Source organism: Lissotriton helveticus, chromosome 8 (assembly GCF_964261635.1).
Source record: "Lissotriton helveticus chromosome 8, aLisHel1.1, whole genome shotgun sequence".
NCBI lineage: Eukaryota > Metazoa > Chordata > Amphibia > Caudata > Salamandridae > Lissotriton > Lissotriton helveticus.
In genome coordinates, this window is record NC_136069.1 from 1691654429 (window position 1) to 1691673179 (window position 18751).

Below are 18751 nucleotides of genomic sequence, written 5' to 3' on the forward strand. Positions count from 1 at the left end.
CTGTCCTCACATAGAGATTGCTTTATTTATCCAAGGCCTCACTGATATATAGATCACTAATAACTCCTCTAGGTAGGCCAAAATATACATTTGAGCTTCTATGGGAATCTGAATTACACTCCAGCCGGCCTATCCTGATTTGACAGAAATTATTGGGAAACATTATTTCCACAGCACGTCCTGCGAACCTTACCCAAACAATTTATTACTTCATGAGTAGGTTATCCCATACACCAGAGTACTTGTTTCAAATCAAACACCTTCACAGTGATGTTTGCTGGCGGTGTATTCTGAATACTGGTTCTTATCATCACCTGTTTTTCTATTCCCTAAGTTGTCACTGTTTTGGGAACAGTTAAGGAATAAGAATAGGTCATATTACTGAAGTCTACTCTCCATTTTCCATTGATGTTATATTTTTAGGCAGCCTAAGTAGTGTCTGTCCTCAGAATATAATATTCCGTACATTTGTTGAACTACTGATTGCTATTGCTTTTCAGGTAAATACCACCAATTTGAAATCTGTAGACAATTTTACATTACAACAGTGGTGGAATTTGGTATGTCGTAACTATTGTCTGGAATATTAAAATTCACACTCTTCAGCTTTGTTGGCAAGATTAGTTAATCTTTGGGAACCATTAACTAAATATTTGTCCTGACATGTTTGTACTGTAACTTAAATATGGATTGTATTTCAGCATTTGAATTGTATGTTACTGATCAGGCACTTTTCCATTACTATATTGCCTTTGCTTCTCATACAATGTATTATATTCATGATTTATTTTATCTCTTTTGGAAGTTTCCCTTAAGAATTATATTGTATCTGTTCTACTATTCTTCCTCTTCTTACTTTCTTATCTGATTTCTCTTTTTCTTTCTTGTCCTACTTTCTTCATTGTATTCATTCTTTCCTACTTTACTTTAACAAAATGGTCAATCAGTCAATATTTCTTTATTTGGTTTGTGCAAACATAAACGTTGTATACAAATACATGAATTAAAATCAAAACAGGAATTAATCAGACATTGCCTATTTAAAATTAGCTCTGCGCTAGCCGTAAAAAACCATCTGAAATATCATCCTAGATATTCAAGATGGGCAAGGATAATCATATCAGGATAGGATTATAGATCTCAATTAATTATACAGGTTGTAATTACATGTAAATTGTGTTAAAAACTACCTACGTAGAATAGAAAAAGAGGGCCGACTAAAGCAGAACAAATCATTAAAAAAATTATTTAAAATTAGAAATAAGGTAATATTATGCGACGTAGAAGTTAAATCCTAGTAACATCATCACAAAATGTCATATTGTCAAAAACTATGCATCTTACAGCTGACTAATGCTGCACAAGCTTTATATAGCTATTATCATACACTGCTTTAAGATATACTATCTTCCTTTCCTCACTGGATTCCTTAATCACACTGCTTTAGAGATTCATTTATATATCATTAGACATATATATTCAGTTTTGAGCAGCTGTAGATAATCCAAAGCCAGCCTGCATTTTTTAATATTCAAAACCCTTAATAATGGAATAATGGATTATTTTCATGGTTCAGAATATAATTGACAGAAAAAAAGAAAATGCTTCATATTCTAAAGTGAGTGAGAGTTACGTATCACATATACTATAGATTTGTCTACTGAGTGTGTCCTTTCTAGTATTTGATTCTCATTTATACAGTTAATATATTTATATATTTTTAATATTATTGAAATGTTGTGCACTGACAACTCTATCTGGAAACTCACATCTTTTCTGCAACTATAATTATTTGTGTTGTATCTCCACTCACCCTGCCTGACCTCCTTGAGATTTAAATGCTCATCTACATCAACTAGAAGAGTCAATGAGGCTTAGAGAGACCAACCTTTCCTGCAAACTGAGGCCCTCATTTACAATAGGCCTGCACCAGCAGAGGTTAATTTTTATAATGATCCAGTGGTGCAGACCTCCCAGTCTTTGAGGTGAAGCAAAGCTAGCCTCTGTGATTTGCATGCCCTCGTAGATCTGGAGTAAGGCAGGGCAGTGCAAAGCATTGCTTTGGCTTACTCTATGTCAAGGAGGCATTCCATGGGCATTGCTGTGGGTTTCCCCATTCAACACGATTAGATTTTGACGCTGCTCCAGAGTAACAACATCATATAAACCTGGGAAAGCACTGAAAACGTATGCCTCCCCAGAGCAGGCGTAACAAGGAGAAATGTTTATATTTTCCCTTGTTTTTTCCTGTTTCAACATTTGATGCATTCTGCATCACTCATAGAATGAGGAATGAGGTATTTATGCAGGAAGAGGAAGGTGCCCATCATTCCAACAACACAAACACCCTTGCGCTGTGGTGCAAGGGTGCCTGTATTGGCGCCCAGCTTCAGATTGTGTGCCAGCACTGGCTGAAAGGACAGGAATGCACCGCATTTTGCATTCCTGCCCTTTTGAATTGTTGTAGGGCAGCACAGCAAAATGACTTGCAGCGCTACCCTTTTTATAAAGGAGGCCCTGAGTATATGCTTAGGTCAACAGTATCTCCCCATGTAACTTCACCCCCTGTTTTTAGTGATATAAAGAGCATCCCAGCTCACAGGGACAGGGTGTGCTGTTACCAGGGAGTATCAATGGGACCCTGAGAATCCCGCTATCAGTGAAAAATTCCAGTCTGTGCCAGCAGGTGAAGCCTCAGAGCAAAATACCACAGATTAGCAGTGTTATCAGTTACCGGATAAATCAGCATTAACGGGGACCCTGCTATGAGGTCCTTAGTGAAAAATGCCAGCCCTCACACTTTTGATAAAGGTCAGTAGTGTCTGTGACTCAATGCCCATGGAAAAAAATGAATAGTGTTAAATATGTGGAAGATACCAGCTCCACCACTTACCTAAGATTTTATTTATGGAGGTTGATCATTTTTACATGTTTTTGTAGCGTCACTTTTAATGGTCATCATGATTGTCAATCATCCTGATTATTTATCAGGGAACCAGAAAATAAAACTCATCAATGGCCATTATCCATTGTTGACTCAATGAACTATGTGTTTTCTTACTAAGTAAGTCCTGGAATTTCTTTCAGGCCTTACAAGAATGATGTAACTCTTGGGAAAGAATATGCAGCCGAGCAGTCCAGCGCTGGAGCACTGCATGGCAAACACCTCCACGGCCACCATGTACTTCCCCCGTGTGCTCAGGTACGCCGGGATGAAGGAGATCCACACACTGACAAACACCAGCATACTGAAGGTGATCAGCTTGGCCTCGTTGAAGCTTCCAGGCAGATTCCTTGAGAGAAAGGCCACTATAAAGCTCACTGTGGCCAGGAGGCCCAGGTATCCCAGCATGCAGTAGAAGAAGAATGTGTCCCCTTCATTACACTGAAGGATTATCTTTTCTTTGTAAGTCTTCATGTTCAGTTCTGGAAAAGGAGGAGACTTTGCTAGCCATAAAACACAGATTACAATTTGGAACAATGAACAGAAGAAAACTATACAAAATGGAGTTTTTGATCCCAGCCACTTCCGTGATGAGCTGTTTGGATTTGTGGCCTTAAAAGCAAGAACAACAAGAATTGTTTTTGCCAGAACAGAAGCCACACTGATGGAAAAAATGACTCCAAATATAGTCTGTCGCAGCATGCAGGTGAGCTTCGTAGGGCGGACAATGAACATGAAGGAGCATAAAAAGCAGAACATGAGGGTGATGAGGAGCAGGTAACTGAGACCCCGGTTGTTGGCTTTGACGATGGGAGTGTTTTTGTGCTTGTTGAAGAGAAACAGAAGAGAAGTAGTGATAAGGGCCATAACTGATGCACAGATGGCCAGTGTTAGACCCAGGGTATCATCCACTGTTAGATATTCAACCTGCTTTTGAACACATTGATCATGCCTCTTATTGGACCACTGGGTTTCAACACATTTAAGGCATGTCACTGCATCTGTAAAAGAAAAAAAGATGTTTGCATAAACTCTATTTTAATTTCTTATCACAAAAACGCCTCTACGCTAAAAAATGTCCATTTCAGGTGTAGCCTAAAATAATCATTAAACTGGGCTGTGAGTAGGTTAGACAACAATAGAGCGGTCCATTTCAAACAAAAACAACATGAGACTGATAATGACAGCATGGTCTTTCTTATGCCCTTACATCCAGACAGCTGAATTATTGGCAAGTTCCTAAAACAGTTCATTCTCAATTCAATGAGTGATTGAATTTTAGCACACCTCTAGTCACATCCATCAAAGAGTTTACACCAAAGTCTTGAATGATCACTGAGTTCATTGCTTCCTCCCCAAGTTAAACTGGTCAAGCCACAATCCCTGTAGGGAGAACCACAAAAAGTCACTAGAATAACTGTGCTTAACCCTGGATAGCTTGGCACAAAAAGCAGTTAGGCTTAATTTAGAGGCAATGGCTATGCTACCAGATTAAATCCGGACTGGCTGATGAGGAGTGATACTCCAAAACTGGTCCTAGGATGCTTATTTCTGGTCTAAGTAGGACCTGGCCTGGCAGTTCAACCTGGACCGTTCCTATGGGGCACTGGGTCAACAATGATTTGCATATGGCTGGGTCCAAACTGGGGTGGTGTTGTGGGCAAAAGAACAATGGATTTAACCCAGATCTTTTGACTGGGGAGAATGTTTGCATTGTCACCATACCATCCATCATGTGTTTGCTGTAACACTTTTAACCCTAAGTGGGATGGGAATGCCCAGACGTGGGTCCCTGGCTCACTCTGCTTCTGGATTCAAGCTAGCCTGGCTGAAGAAGGGTAATATACCCTGAAACCAGTCCCTGGATGCTTGTTTCCGGTCCAGGGAGGATCTGGCCAGGCACTTTGGTCTGGACTGTTCCCATGGGGCACAGGGTCAAAATTGACTTGCATATAGCTGGGTCCAAGCTGGGGTGACATAGTGGGCAAAAGAAGAATGGATTGAACCCAGATCTTTTCACTGGGGGAGAATGTTTGCATTGTCAGCATTCCATCTATCATTTGTTTGCTGTAACACTTAAAGTATTTATGCAGCACACAAACAGTAATGAAGTGAAACCACAACACAGGAAAAATCCTACACTAAATTAGGAAAACAGAGTCAATGCTAATGCCAATAAACAAACATCCAAATAGTAGAACCAGAGTAAGAAATTCTTGAAGACTTTATTGAAATAGAGCCAAAAAGCACCAATTGCCAATTTTGGATCTCTGGTTGTGCTGGACTGGGTCAAAGTCACAAGTTGAGGCTGAGTATGATGGAAAGCAGGTCGACTACAGTCAGGAGATATGTCCTCCTGCAGATTACCTTCTCAGGTCAGCGCCAAGGGTTCCTTACCTGATGACGGTGTCCAAGAGGAGCAGGCAGAGCGTTGCAGGAGACTGCCAGAGTAGCGCAAAGAGCAAGCCAGGCATTATAGGCAGACATTGCTGAAGCTTTGCGTTGATGGCCCCCACAAGCTGTGGATGCTGTAGCGTAAAAGGCAGCCGCGGGAACATTGTGCTGAATCACAACACGGGCGATGAGGTCTTGGTGTGAACGGATCCATTTGCAGTTACAAAGAGTTCAAAAACCAAAATACAGCTCTCCTTGCCCACACCAAGTGTCCAGGACTTTAAGGGCATCATTTGCGGGGCAGGTACTGATGCAGGAGGCCATCCAACTATGCAAGAATTTAGGGTTTGTGCGCTCCATAGAGACTTTCAGAGTTATAAAGTATGACACTCACCCATCAATTGTCTTCGCTGTATCCTGTTTCATAAACTGTATGTGGCATACTGGTCGGGCATACCTTAGGTAGAGCCCAGGGGGTTGAAGACTTGAACTGGCGTAGGGCGAGCATGTCCATATCCAGGCCTTACGCCTGGCACCGCTGTCTCATAGTCCTACTTTTAGTATAACATTTTAGCAAAAATGTGTTATTACTTGTATATTTCTTTTAAATGTTTGTTGTTTGTAACTTTTTGTAGACAGACAGAGGAGCAAAACATGTAATTCGGACTCCGCCTTATAGTTACATTCAGGGCACCCATGTTGTCTCTTGTCCATTTGCAGGTATATGCCGCCAGTGGGAGAGTCTCCAGTCTCAGTATTTTCAAAATTGTAATCAATATTCCGAGGGGTTTACATGGCAATTCCAAAGACACGAAGCATGCCATAGCTACCTGCTCCCATTTGGAAATTACAACTTATGAAATATAATAAGTGTTCCCCAATGCTATCCTTTGGGAAGGGTAGAAATCACAGAAGTGAAAAAACTTCACTACTAGGGCATATAAAACATAACCTTATATGTCCAATCTTTCAATTACACAACAGCCATTTGGGCTATCTACGGACTAACTTAGGAGTGACATACATGTAATAAAACAGGAACTTTAAGGCTTAGCAAGGTGGTTTAAATCACAAATCAACACAGCACTTTAAAACTGCATTCAGGCTGCAGTGTCTGGCCTGTGACATGTTTTAAGGAGCCAATTACGTGGATGGTACAATACCTGCTGCACTCCAACTGGTAGCATTTAATTACAAGCCCTTGGTATATGGTATAGCACTTTACAAGGCACTAAGTACATAAATACATGAATTATGCCAATCGGGTATAAATCAATTTGATATATGTTTTAGGGGAGTGAGTGGAAGCACTTTAGCACTAGTTAGCAGTGGTAAAGTGCACAGAGTCCTAAGGCCATCAAAACAAAATCCAGCAAAAAAATGGAGGGTAAAGGCAAAAGGTGTGGGAGTGACCCTGTAGAGAGGGCTAAGTTCAACACCTCATGTCTACCCCTAGCAGACCCCTCCTCTCATCCTCTACCTGTCTCCTACCAGTCCCACGGACAAAAACCTCTTTTTGGCGAGACAGACATTTCCTAGTTGCCACCGCTAGACTCTGGAACACCATTCCTCTCCCCATCAAAACTATCCCCACTCTCACAGTTTTCAGGAAACAACTGAAAACCTGGCTTTTCAATCAATGATTCCTCTATAGCGCCTCCTTGCCTGAATTGTAATCCTATGTGCCGAGACACCCCAGGGTATTTGCGCGCAATACAAATCACATAAACAGAAACTTAAACATAAACACCTGCAGATTGAAGGTATTGTGTAATCTCATTATCAGGTGTGTGCTTCCCTTCCTGTAGTATTGAGGTTCTATAACAATGGTCTATGTTTGTGGCTCCCAATAAAACTCATTGACACTTAGCGATATCCGGGGAGAGTCCAAATAATAACAGGCAATTTATAGCTACTTGTGATAACTCAGCGGCGATTGAAACATCTAGTTAAGGGGAATGAAAACACGAAAAAAAGCAAGCAGCTTAAAGTTCACACCCTGCATGATATCAAGTTAGTGAAGGTCTGGATATTGTCAATAGTAAGTTAGATTCCAGTCGCCAAAAAAAGGACACAGTCAGATATCCTTCAAATGCCACTCCCAAATGGCATGAACGTAGATACAAATATTGGTGAAACTTTAAAGGGAAGTAATTCTTAAAACTTTTGTGTAACTTTTCTACTTTACGCTTTTCAGACGATCGAAATGAAAAGTTACTAAAAATTAGAGACCTACATGTCTCCACCCCCAAAAAAACAGGCGGAGTTAAATTTGTGAGTATATCCTACTGCTGCACAAAAAATAAATATTGGTCCAGCACGACCCATTGTCAACCATGTCTACTACCACACCTCCCATGGAAAATAATGGAGGTATGGGCTTAAACTAAAAAGCCAAAGGAAATAAAGTAAATGATTTGAAATAGTGAAAAATATAAATAATTATAGTTTAATTTAAAAATAAATCTAAAATGAATACATATTTATAGATTATTTACAAAACTTTGCAAAAAATCATTTTTCATTTGAAATTAATGCTAGATTAACGTTTGCTAAAATATTATTCAATTACCTTTCATTTTTTCTGTGCATCAAATTAGCAGAATACATTTAATGGATTGTAATATATTTAAATTCATGTCATATTTAATTCAACGTTCTGCTAATATTCTGCAGTTTTTCTTTTCCTCTACATTTAATGTAAATATATATAATTATTTACATTATTAGTTGACAAAATATTTTTTGTTTAATAAACTTTTCAAATTTTCCATATACTTAGCCATACGGTGATCTCTACCAACTGAGGTGGAGATTCCATTATAGTAAAATACAAGGAACATTTTCCATGTACTTTAACATAGAGAAAGCTTCATCCTGACTGTTAACTATTAAATATTTGTACTTGTTTGCATAATTAATAAATGCAGTATAATTAAATGTTTTTTAACATATGATGCTTGTGTTCTATTTGCTATTAGTGTGTACACGGCATATATTGTAAATATGAATTTGTCCTACTGAAATTGTGTGGTGTGTTTCGTGTTGAGTGTTCTGGGTCCTATTTTACCACCACATCCCATTGCTATGCAATGTCCTAGTGTTGTCACTGAAGTAAATCCCTGCGCACTGCAGCCCCCAGGAACTCCTTGTTGGCATGTTCTGTTTGGAAAACTATTTTATAGCAATATGGGCTCATAATAAGTTTTTGGTTAACTCCACGGGTAGATACCAGAGCCAGAATTGAGTAAGCTGTCTGGTTTCTCTCTGTGAGTGTAGGAATGAGGAATAATACATGCACAGAGGAATGCCAGGTCCATTCCACATGTTTTTCCTCCCCCTGGTAAAATAACAGGCTCTAATCTGGACACATTTACCACTTGCTTGGAGCAGGTGGTAAATGTGTGGGAGGTATTCGCTCTCAGTGCTGCATGATGGACAGGGAAGGGCGTGGTTGGAGGGCAGAGCAGGTCAGCTGGGGGAACTCCATTCTACAGTATGAAAGCAGGGGAAGCCGGGGGCAGCTGCTCGCAGCCCCCACAGCTCCACTGAGCAACATGGACCCTGTGCCTCCAGGTCCACTATTATCAGATCCTGGGTTTAATATTTTTGGCCTGGATACTCCAACACACCTACTCCTGTCAGGAGCGGTATCTACAAGAGACATACTATTCCAGGCACCTCGTTATGAAGTCCATATGTGTTATGTACTAAAAAATTATTGATTCCTTGCTAGTGGATGCCACATTACAATTTACTTTACTTTACTTTACTTTTATTGCATGATTAATAAAAATCTTTGCAATAACACTTTATAAAAAAAAATACAGAAAGAATTTCACAATCATAAGTTTTACAAAAAAGCAGTTAAAATCGATAAAAGAAAATTCAGAGGATGGACGATAAATCTATACAAAAATGGTACAATGAGTTGCAAATATTTGAAAAAAGAGACCGTTCAGCATTTACTAAGTCTTTGTTGGATGAAAAAGAGTTTTCTTAAGGTGCAGGAGCGGGTCTTTATGAGTCTAATTCAGTCGCTGGTCTCTGGATTTTGGATCGTGTTAACTGTTTTCATGAAGCGCACTAGACGGCAGGCCAGTTGGATATTTTCTCCTTTAAAGCTGAACAGCAAGGCTTGTCTGCGAGTTCGCACACCATATTGATTCCAGAGCTGGATTAGTAGGCCCCTTCAGGCACTGTCTAGGGCTTTGCAGCTGCATAACAAGTGTAAAACGTCCTCATTTGGATAATCGCAAAGCCTACAGTTGCAATTTGATTTCCAGACATGTGGCTGTGCAGTGGAGGGGCAGAGTTGCATTGTTATATCGCTTTTAAGTAATGTGTATTAGATTACAATCATCTAAAGTGGAATCATGCACACCACAGTTTCTCTCTGATTTTGCAAGGAATGGTGTTGGCTGGGGCACGCCTATGCTTGGCTGTATATTTTGCTTCTTTAATAATGCTGCTTTGCAGGTAGGACAGCCCCCCATGTCCTTTCTGTGCTCGATTAGTGCTTTGATTTTGAGAAATTTGATTTTCAATTAGTTGAAGTAAGTTTTATCCATTAGTTTTCTGAACATAAGAAATGTAATTTGTTTTCTTTAATTTTAGCTTTCTTTCTGTCCTGATTGGTCTGGGACAATCTATGACACAGAGGGGCATATTTACAAGTCCCTATTGCTACCACACATCACAAAAAGTGACTATGTGGTGCTGATAGGGGCTTCGCCTTATTTACAAATTATTTGTAAATAAGGTACCCTTTCATGCTTTACTTAGCGTGAAAGGGGAGGTCAATGAGTGTTACGGAGGCAAGGGCAGCGTAAATAGAAGGCAGCACCAAAATTAAGACGAGGGAAAACCTGGCCATACACAGGTGAAACAAGGAGAAATGCTCTATTTCTCCTCGTTTTTGCTGTTTCCACATGTGCTGTGTTGTGCAGCACATATAGAAACAACAAATTGCCATTGATTATTTATGGACAGGAAGGTCTCCCTTCCTGCACTTAAACAATCAAAAAGATAATGATGTATTGCAACTAAGCAGCACACAAAAAAAGGTAAAAAATTCCATTTAAAAATAGTTTATGTGCAGGAAGGGAGACCTTACTGCACATAATCCTTCTTCCCTCAATGCAGACACCTTTGAACTATGGCCCAAGGGTGCCTGTGTTGGCACTAGGCTGCTAAGTTTAGTACCAGCACAGGGAGAAACACAGGGCTGCACCATATTGTTGTAAATATGGACCTGCATGAGTTTCTGAAGTGCTCCACCACTTCGTTGTAAATATGCCCCAGAGTGTGTGAGTCATTATTGGGAAGAACTATGAATTGTCGGTCTCTGACTTTGAAACATGAACAGACTTGTGGAAATTATTACATTTCTTCAATGAGGTGTACTTCCAGTGAGGAATTACTTGGGCAATATTGTATCATGCAGATAGACCTTCAAGCTATCTTCTGGCCAAATGATCAGCCTACCATAGCATTCATGGTACTTCATCCTCTTCTGATTGGCAGTAAAATGAGACACCTAGAAATGGTGACAATCTTTGGATCATCAACCCTTGTACTCTGATGTTAAACTTAGCAATCATACTTAGTACAGCCTGAATTATGATTAACAACACATCTTTGTCACAAGATCTTTGGGACTGTGAGCTGCTCTCTGAAGCTGAGGAAGCAGAGAGTGAGGAGGAAGGATCAACCCACCTGTGGCATTGCTGATCTCTCCCTGGGAGCAGGGGACACAGTCAAAGCAGCATGAGGGCTCCCCCTCTCGCGACGCCTTCCTGTACCCGGGAGGACAACTCTCACTGCAGACAGAGCGCGGGACCTGGGGAGGGGGAGAAAAGAGAGCGGTGACCGGTCAGAAGCTGAGACCTGAAGATGAGAGAGAGGAAACCTCAAAACATGAAAACTTAAAGTCAAACACCTTGAAAGTATAAATGAAAATACCTGTGAAGGAGAGAGGAGTGATCCCCTCTCAGTGTAGGACTTGGATGAATTAGTCACCAACAAATTAGAAATTAACTTAAAAGTGGATTGAGGTGTTAAAAAAGCAGGTAAACCCTTGCCTAATTTTCCATTAAACAATTGTAACTAGCAAAGTTAGATACAGAATAACTTCTTAACATTGTGATCAGTTCCCATCCTCACATTGTTAGAAGCCCGGAAACCTTAAAAAATATCTAAGAAGGCAACACTGAGCTAAGGACAAGAAGGTCTCACCCATAAGAAAGGGCTGATGATTGTTTATCGACCCAAAAAATATTTTTGTTTAGAATAGAAAACGCAGAGCCTCCTACACACTTCACAAAGCTGCAGCAAGAATGTCAGAAATGTAGTTGTTTGATTGTATGGGATTCGGGTTGGATTATAACTTGTTTCTCAAATTATTAAAGAGTGATTCTAGGGCAAAGATTCTTAGCAGATTTCCCTTATGTATTGTTTCATCACATTAAAATTTAAATAGTGTATTTTTAGCAGGAGGAAAGGTGTCTCAAAAGTGCATTTTGTCTTTAACAAAATGATTCCTAACTTCTCCAGTGGCAAATATTTTCTCCATATATGAAGTACTTCTCTTACACCCTAGTCAATTTTGAGAGCTTTTTCCCAATCCAATCCTGAAAATCGAGCTACCCATTCCCTTGGCAGGAATACATTTGTAATCAAAAATTAACAACCTAGGCAATCGTGATATACAATTAAAAGATTTGAGAAAGGTTAAAAGGAAAAATGGGCTACCAGTAAATTCAAATTATGACATTTATTGACATATATATTGCAAAATAAACACAAAATTATATATACATTAAAAGGACAAAGAGGTAAATGTGGCATACAGAGAAAATTATATGAACATCCTAACTAATGCATGGATTACTTATACAAAATTCATTAAAAAATAATAATTAAAATGGCCTAATTGTATATCACAATTGCCTAGGTTGTTACTTTTTGATTAGTTGTTTTTCCCTGACCTAGGAATCCACGATCCATTGTACTCAGGGGGTCCTTGTTAACTATCTACCAGGAATACATTTGTATGCAGTTTCAAGCTAGGGCAATACTTGCATTGTTTGCGCAATGCTCAGAGTCATTTGTTTGAGTATGCTGGACTCACACTGAGTTTTTCCACACTGACATAATAGACATTGCTATGAAGGAGGTCATTGTAAATTTAGTGACTATGGTCAGTAGAAGAAAGGACACAACCAGGCAGCATCATTTTATACAATATTATTATCCATGCCCAGCTACTATTTCTCCCTCTTGTGAAACCTATTCCCTATTGACTCTTTCTTGAATAACAGACCAGCTGTTTCACCTCCATTGGTGATAGAGCCTCACCCAGCACTACCAACACCCACAGCCACGACGTATGTGTGTCCTTCCTTGATCGGTGACATTCAGATCATGTTCTATGGCACAGGATCAGTTCAAATGTTGATTGTAGGAAGCTGGCTCTCAATATAGTGCACTAAAAAGAAGTACACTGAGCAGAGTCCAGTGGGTTTACAGAGGTAAAAGTAGATAATGTTAGCACGCTCTTTCGTGGTAGTGTGGGTGAGGAGTTAGACTTATCAGAGGGCAGTGCTAAGTATGTGTTATGAATAGGCACACTCAAGAATGTACATTAAGAATCTACTTATCATTACTTTTATTAAAATCAAAATCCCACAAGGGCAATAAATGAGACACACACTCAAAGAATAAATCTGAGACTAATTTAAAAAAATAACCCAAATTTTATGTATATTTTTAAACCAATAACTTTGTTCAAAGTTAAGCACTGTTTTTCTTAGAAATTATTAAAGTTCGGAAAATAGTTTACTCTTCTTATGGCAGGAAAAAGCATGCATGGAAAATCGTGCCGTTGGTTCTAGGGGTTCACATTCAGGTTGTTGCAAGCCAAGGTGCAAAGTTCCACTAGCGATCAATCTGGAGAGTCCCAGAATTTGGCCAGGAGCACGGTGCTGAAGGCATTGCTACCTGATGCACTACAAAGAAGGGCGGCCACCTAAAAAGAGGCTGCACAGGGGGACTTGTAGGCACATCTCAGGGATCCCAAATGGGGGGCTCAGGTCACAAGGTCCTCAGGAGCACGAATGGTTTGTCATTACCCAGGCTGGGCAATCTGGATGCGGAACAGGTATGTCGACCAGGCTCTGTGTGCAAAGGGGCTCTTTGTGTTCAGGGGCAAACAGCTGGCAGGGACAATATCAAGCCTTCTTCACCACTCACCAAGTGGGTTTCAGAGGTTTTGATGTATCTTGATGGGTGCTTGCTTCCTGGGCAGTTGGAGTCTGACCAGGATTCCTAGACGTTGATCTGGGTGCATGAGATCCGGTTCCTAGGGGATTGGTGCAGCACAACTCCAGTGGCTCCTGGTGTCTTCATACTTGGTGGGGAAACATATCTTGGTGGAGAAGTGTGGCTCAGTGGTTAGAGGCGGCAGACCCGGAATCTGAGATCGACCGTGGACCAGGGTTCGATTCCCCACCTCGGCGGGTCTCGGGCTCATAAATTCCACGGTCTCGACAATTCTCGCTCCGGTGCCTACTCGACTCACGGGGTCACACTCTGCGACTCTGGGCAATAGCTTGCTTAATCTCCACATCGGCCCCTCGCGGCGGGATGCCTGGCTTTCACCTTGTGGATACCCTGCCGGGGTTTCTCACAGGGGAATACCAGGACGGGTTCCCTAAGCAAGCGCGGAGATGCCCCAGGGTAAGTCCTGCGCTATATAAGTTTCATACATTTACATTTACATTTACATATCTGACCCTCCAGAGACTGAGTACTGATTTTCGGACAGTTGCAGCCTTGGTTGGGCTGGGAAACTGCAATTTGGTAGTTTGGACTCTGCGGGTTTGGTTCCCGCGGTCTGCAGGGGACTAGCTCCTCTCCTCCAAGGTCATTTTTGGGCAATTAGGAGAAAGCTGACTGTCCTCTGGGGTTTTTATAGGCTACAGAGCAGCAGAATGAGATAGTTGACCACAATTGGCAAGTCTTGAAGCAGCAGGCAGGGTTTCACGCCAAAAGTCCCAGCAGGCACTCAGTTCTCCGGTTCAGCATCCCTCCTTTGTCCTTATCTTCTTTAGGTCCATCAATGCTGAGGTTCTGATTTGAGGGGAGCCACCTAAGATCTAATTTTTTTATTTGATAACCAATTCTATAGGCAATTTGAAATAACAAAGTAACCATAGCACCACTTTGATATATGTTACATCAAATACATTTACAAGTAATTTCCCCTTTCTGTTAATTTGGAGTGTAAGCCCACTCATGCTGTGGAGACTCCACCCAGCGGTCCCATCCATTTGCCCCATACCAGCTCATTCTTAGCTGAGTGCCCTCTCGGTTCGTACATAGCTTTTTCTTGGATGGCACACCTATTGTGCCACTTAGCCATCGAGGGAGGTACCAAGTCCTTTCTGACTGCTGTAATGTCTCTTTTAGCTCTCAGAATGGCTGTTTCTTGAAAGATTTGTCCGCCCAGGAGCCATCTAGACCCTCCATCACTCCCAGGAGAAGGGCAAAGGGATTGAGGGAAACCTCCGACGCCAATATGCCACTGATACAATGGATGTCCAGTATTTAGAAAGGATGGCACAGGACCAAACTATGCGGTAGAAGTCGGTTCTGCTTTAAAACAAGGACATTGTGGGGACGGGAGGAAACCTGCTTTGTGGAGCCACACTGGGGTACGATATGTGCAGTGAAGATAGTAGATCTGAATGAGGCAGAGCCTGACTGATATAGTGAGTATCCTGGGGTCCATCTGTGCATCCATCCAGTCTTCTTCCTCTACAGGTCCAAGCCAACGATCCCAGTGGGCTCTAAGAGGATCTTGTGTGGATGGGGTATTGTTTATCAGGGATCGATAGATTTAGGATATTCCCCCCTTTCCTAATTTTCCCATGAGGAGCTTTGCCTCCAGTGGGCTAAATTCAGGGATTGATGTGTGGTCTGGGATGTGGAGGATTAGGGCGTGGTGCAGTTGAAGGTATAAGAAAAATTGGGTGGAGTGTAAGGAGTATGTCTGTTGTAGGTCTCCATAGGAGGACACATGCTCCCCTTTCCATATGTCTCCTAAGCAGGTCATGCCAATCAGATCCCATTTCTGGAAACCTGTTAATGTTGCACCCTCTCGTTGCCAAGTGCTATGCCACAGCGGTGTTTGCAGTGAGAGTTTAATGTCCCAGCGGATGAGTCGCAGCACAGAGAGCCATGTCAGAAGAACTGTGTGGGTAACTCTTGGTAAATTGTGAGGAATCAGGGCCCCAAAGAGCTTGGGCTGGACTTGAGAGAATCCAAGGTTCTCCAATTCCAGCCGATAAGTTTGATCCAAACATCCGCCATTAAACCAATCATGGATCCCTAAAAGACAGGTGGTTAAATAGTAAAAAAAAGGGTTCATAATTTCCATACCACCTTCTTATGTGGCTTGTTGACAAGTCGTGAGGGCCCAATATGATCTGGAGCCACCCCAGAGGAAGGTTGTGATTGTCTCACTACTCCTAATTTCCCTTTGCGAATACCAAAATTGTAAACTTAGAATTTTGTCTCAGATTACTTTTGTGAATTGGGCCCCTAGTGCTTTCACTAAAAAGTCAAAACAATCATCCCAGGACTGACTCCACATTTTTAGTGTCTCCCTGAAATTGATTCTATATTCTTCAGTGGCGATTCCAAAGCCCTAAATCAGGGTACTCTTCATGAGGTCAGAGGACTCAGCATCTGACTAGTTCAATGTCAGCAGTCTATCTCTGCATTTACCAGAGAACAGTTCCAGCAGGAGAGAGCCCCAATGCTTTCAATTTACCTTTTACTAATGTAAGGTCTCTCAAAATCTTTAAACCATTTTGTAATATCATCCCCATCTGTATATTTGGGGACAATCCCTTTGGGTCAAAGATTTCCTCCCTGTCATTAGTTATTATTAGTTATTAGATTGCTGCCACCAGAGATATATCCTAGGCCCAACCCCTCTGGTACTCAGAGGACATAGTTTCATCCAGTGGATCTCTCTCATAATCTGCCAACAGAATCTTAAGCTTTTCAATGTGAGTCAGTTTTAATACTGTAACACATACAGAGGGCCCTTAAATGTGAGTAGGGCAACTGCAGATAAGAAGTCAGGTCAAGCTCCTAGGTCTCGCCCTCTCAGTTATTCATTGGTTCACTGAAGTTGGTACCTTTTTCTGGAGGTAGAAAAAACATTAGCACATCCTAGCTAAAGTAAGTCTTTTAAATTCTTAGTTCTAGTTGCAGGGACTTAACCAAGGCCATAACAGTTCATTTTTGAAAGTTAGAAAAAATGTCCAATTGGAAAAATAGAATAAACTGAAGGCAATTTTGGATTTATTTGTGCAGTCGCTTTTTGTCAAAGTGGTATCAGCAAATGTAAAGTCATAGACCCCACTGCTGATCCGCCAATGTAGGAAGCTGGTGGTGGCTGAATATGCATCTACCTTGAAAAAATGAAAGACAAGAGGCATTTGGAAAAACAGGAACAGTTGGTTAAATTAAATGTAGCGGCCGGGAAAGCATGCTACAGAGTGCAATAAAACAATGTGTACTGTGGGCCCAGTCCTTGAGCTGTAAATCTGGTCTTTTGATAAAAAGCGCAAGTGGATCAAGACCCTGTGTGGACACAATGTGGAGATAGTGTTACGTTTGTCCACATTTCCGACATGGGGACCACATGATCATTGTGTGTATTGTGCATGCTGTGTTCTGATTGGCTGAGTGTTCCTAACTTAGGGGCACATTACGATCACGGTTTTCCCGCATCCTCCGGGCTGGCGGAAGCCATCGCCGGCCCGGAGGATATGGGAAAAACGCCGCGGACCCACCAAAGACCCACTGCCAAATTAGGATGGCTGGTGGGTCTTGGTTTATGTCCGCCGCTTTTCCGCCGCGGTCGGCTTACAACCGCAGCGGAAAAGCTCTTATATGGTGGTGGTGTCTCTCAGACACCGCCAGCCATATTAGGATTGCGTATCAGATATGCTTTTCCGTGGCGGGTTCTCCACCGTGGAAAAGCATATGGATGTGCACTTCGGGGGCCCGTTGCGGGCCCCCAGGGTGAAGGGGGGTGCACATTGGGGGTACCCCCCTGCATTTACATGCAGACATCGGCAGGCACCGCGCGGAGCCTGCAGCTTTCTGCATGTAAATGCAATGCGTGCTTTTTTACCATTGCGGTGGGTGTAGCTTGAAGCCGCACCAGCCTCAATGTTAAACATAGAGGATGTGACCGCCAGGGTGGCGGTCACATCCTAATTGCACAGGAGGGAACGCCGCAGCCCATGCAGACATTCCCTCCTCCTCAAGGGTCGCGGACGGACTCAAGTCCGTCCGCGATCCTAATGGGCTCCAAAGTGTGGCATTTGACTTTATGGTATTTTTAAGCATGCATGCCTCTCCATCCAAACGTGTATTATTGGGGGCCAATCTCCTGAGACTATTGTGGCATTGTTGCCTATCTGAGGGATCGATCTGGGTTTTCCTGTTTGTGAATTTGTCTAAGGGTTAAGTGTCTACCCACCTGTGATCTATCAATCAGTTGCTTCAGGCCTAAGTTACAGGGCCAGCCTGACCATGTATTTCTGACTTGGGGTTCAGGGAGAAGTACGCAACTGGTGAATTCAACAATGAAGATGCAAGTTCATATTATACATTATACATTAATATCTCATGGTGTGTATTGCCATTGTATTGCCGTCCACTGGATCTGCCATGCCATGCCATTGTATTTATCAATATTAACATTCACTCTACTTTTTTTCATCTACATCATTTACCCCATTCTTCATGACAGTCACATTATTCAAGGTTTCCTGTTTATCTGTTGTGTTTATTACTAATTCCCTTGTTACTTGCATTCTACCTAACTTGAGGGCTGCGTTTTTCCACCAGGAAACCCCTACTTGTAGCAAACCTCACAAAAATAGCACAAAAGGAACAATGGGAAGCAATCACAAGCACAGTCTGGTCACCCATTGGGGGATCCAGGAAAATAAGAATAAACAACAATTCTGATCAGGGGTACCTTTCTCCTTCTTCATGTCAGCTTGTAGACAATACAGTTAGTGGATGTCAATAGTCAGTGTCCCATTTTCTATGTCATTTCCGGGGATGAAAATACTGCAATATGCACCAATTTTGACACACACCCCACCATCCATCTTGTCCAATAAGTCCAACACATACCAATGTTTCATCACCATGAGGCAGATGGCTCTTAGTTCTTCCTTGATTACATTTATGCTGAGCTCAGTATTGTTGATCATTTTACGTAACTCCAGGTGGGTATTTGTAACAAGTGTGTGTTTGCCTTTGTTAGTAAAGTGAATAATGGTATGGACCCTTGCACGTTTACTTGAGTTTCAGAAA

The 18751-nt window shown here is 41.6% G+C and overlaps 1 protein-coding gene across 1 annotated transcript in view; it reads right to left on the reverse strand.

The window, feature by feature from the left end:
• Positions 1–3037: 3037 nt before the first annotated feature.
• Positions 3038–18751, reverse strand: part of LOC144774107 (extracellular calcium-sensing receptor-like) — a 103929-nt gene continuing 88215 nt past the window's right edge. Inside the window, exons 5-6 of the mRNA XM_078659132.1 lie at positions 11057–11180; positions 3038–3945 (exon numbers count right to left, since the gene is read on the reverse strand). Of these exons, the coding sequence (XP_078515258.1) occupies positions 3038–3945; positions 11057–11180 (1032 nt within the window). The remainder of the gene's footprint in view (positions 3946–11056; positions 11181–18751) is intronic.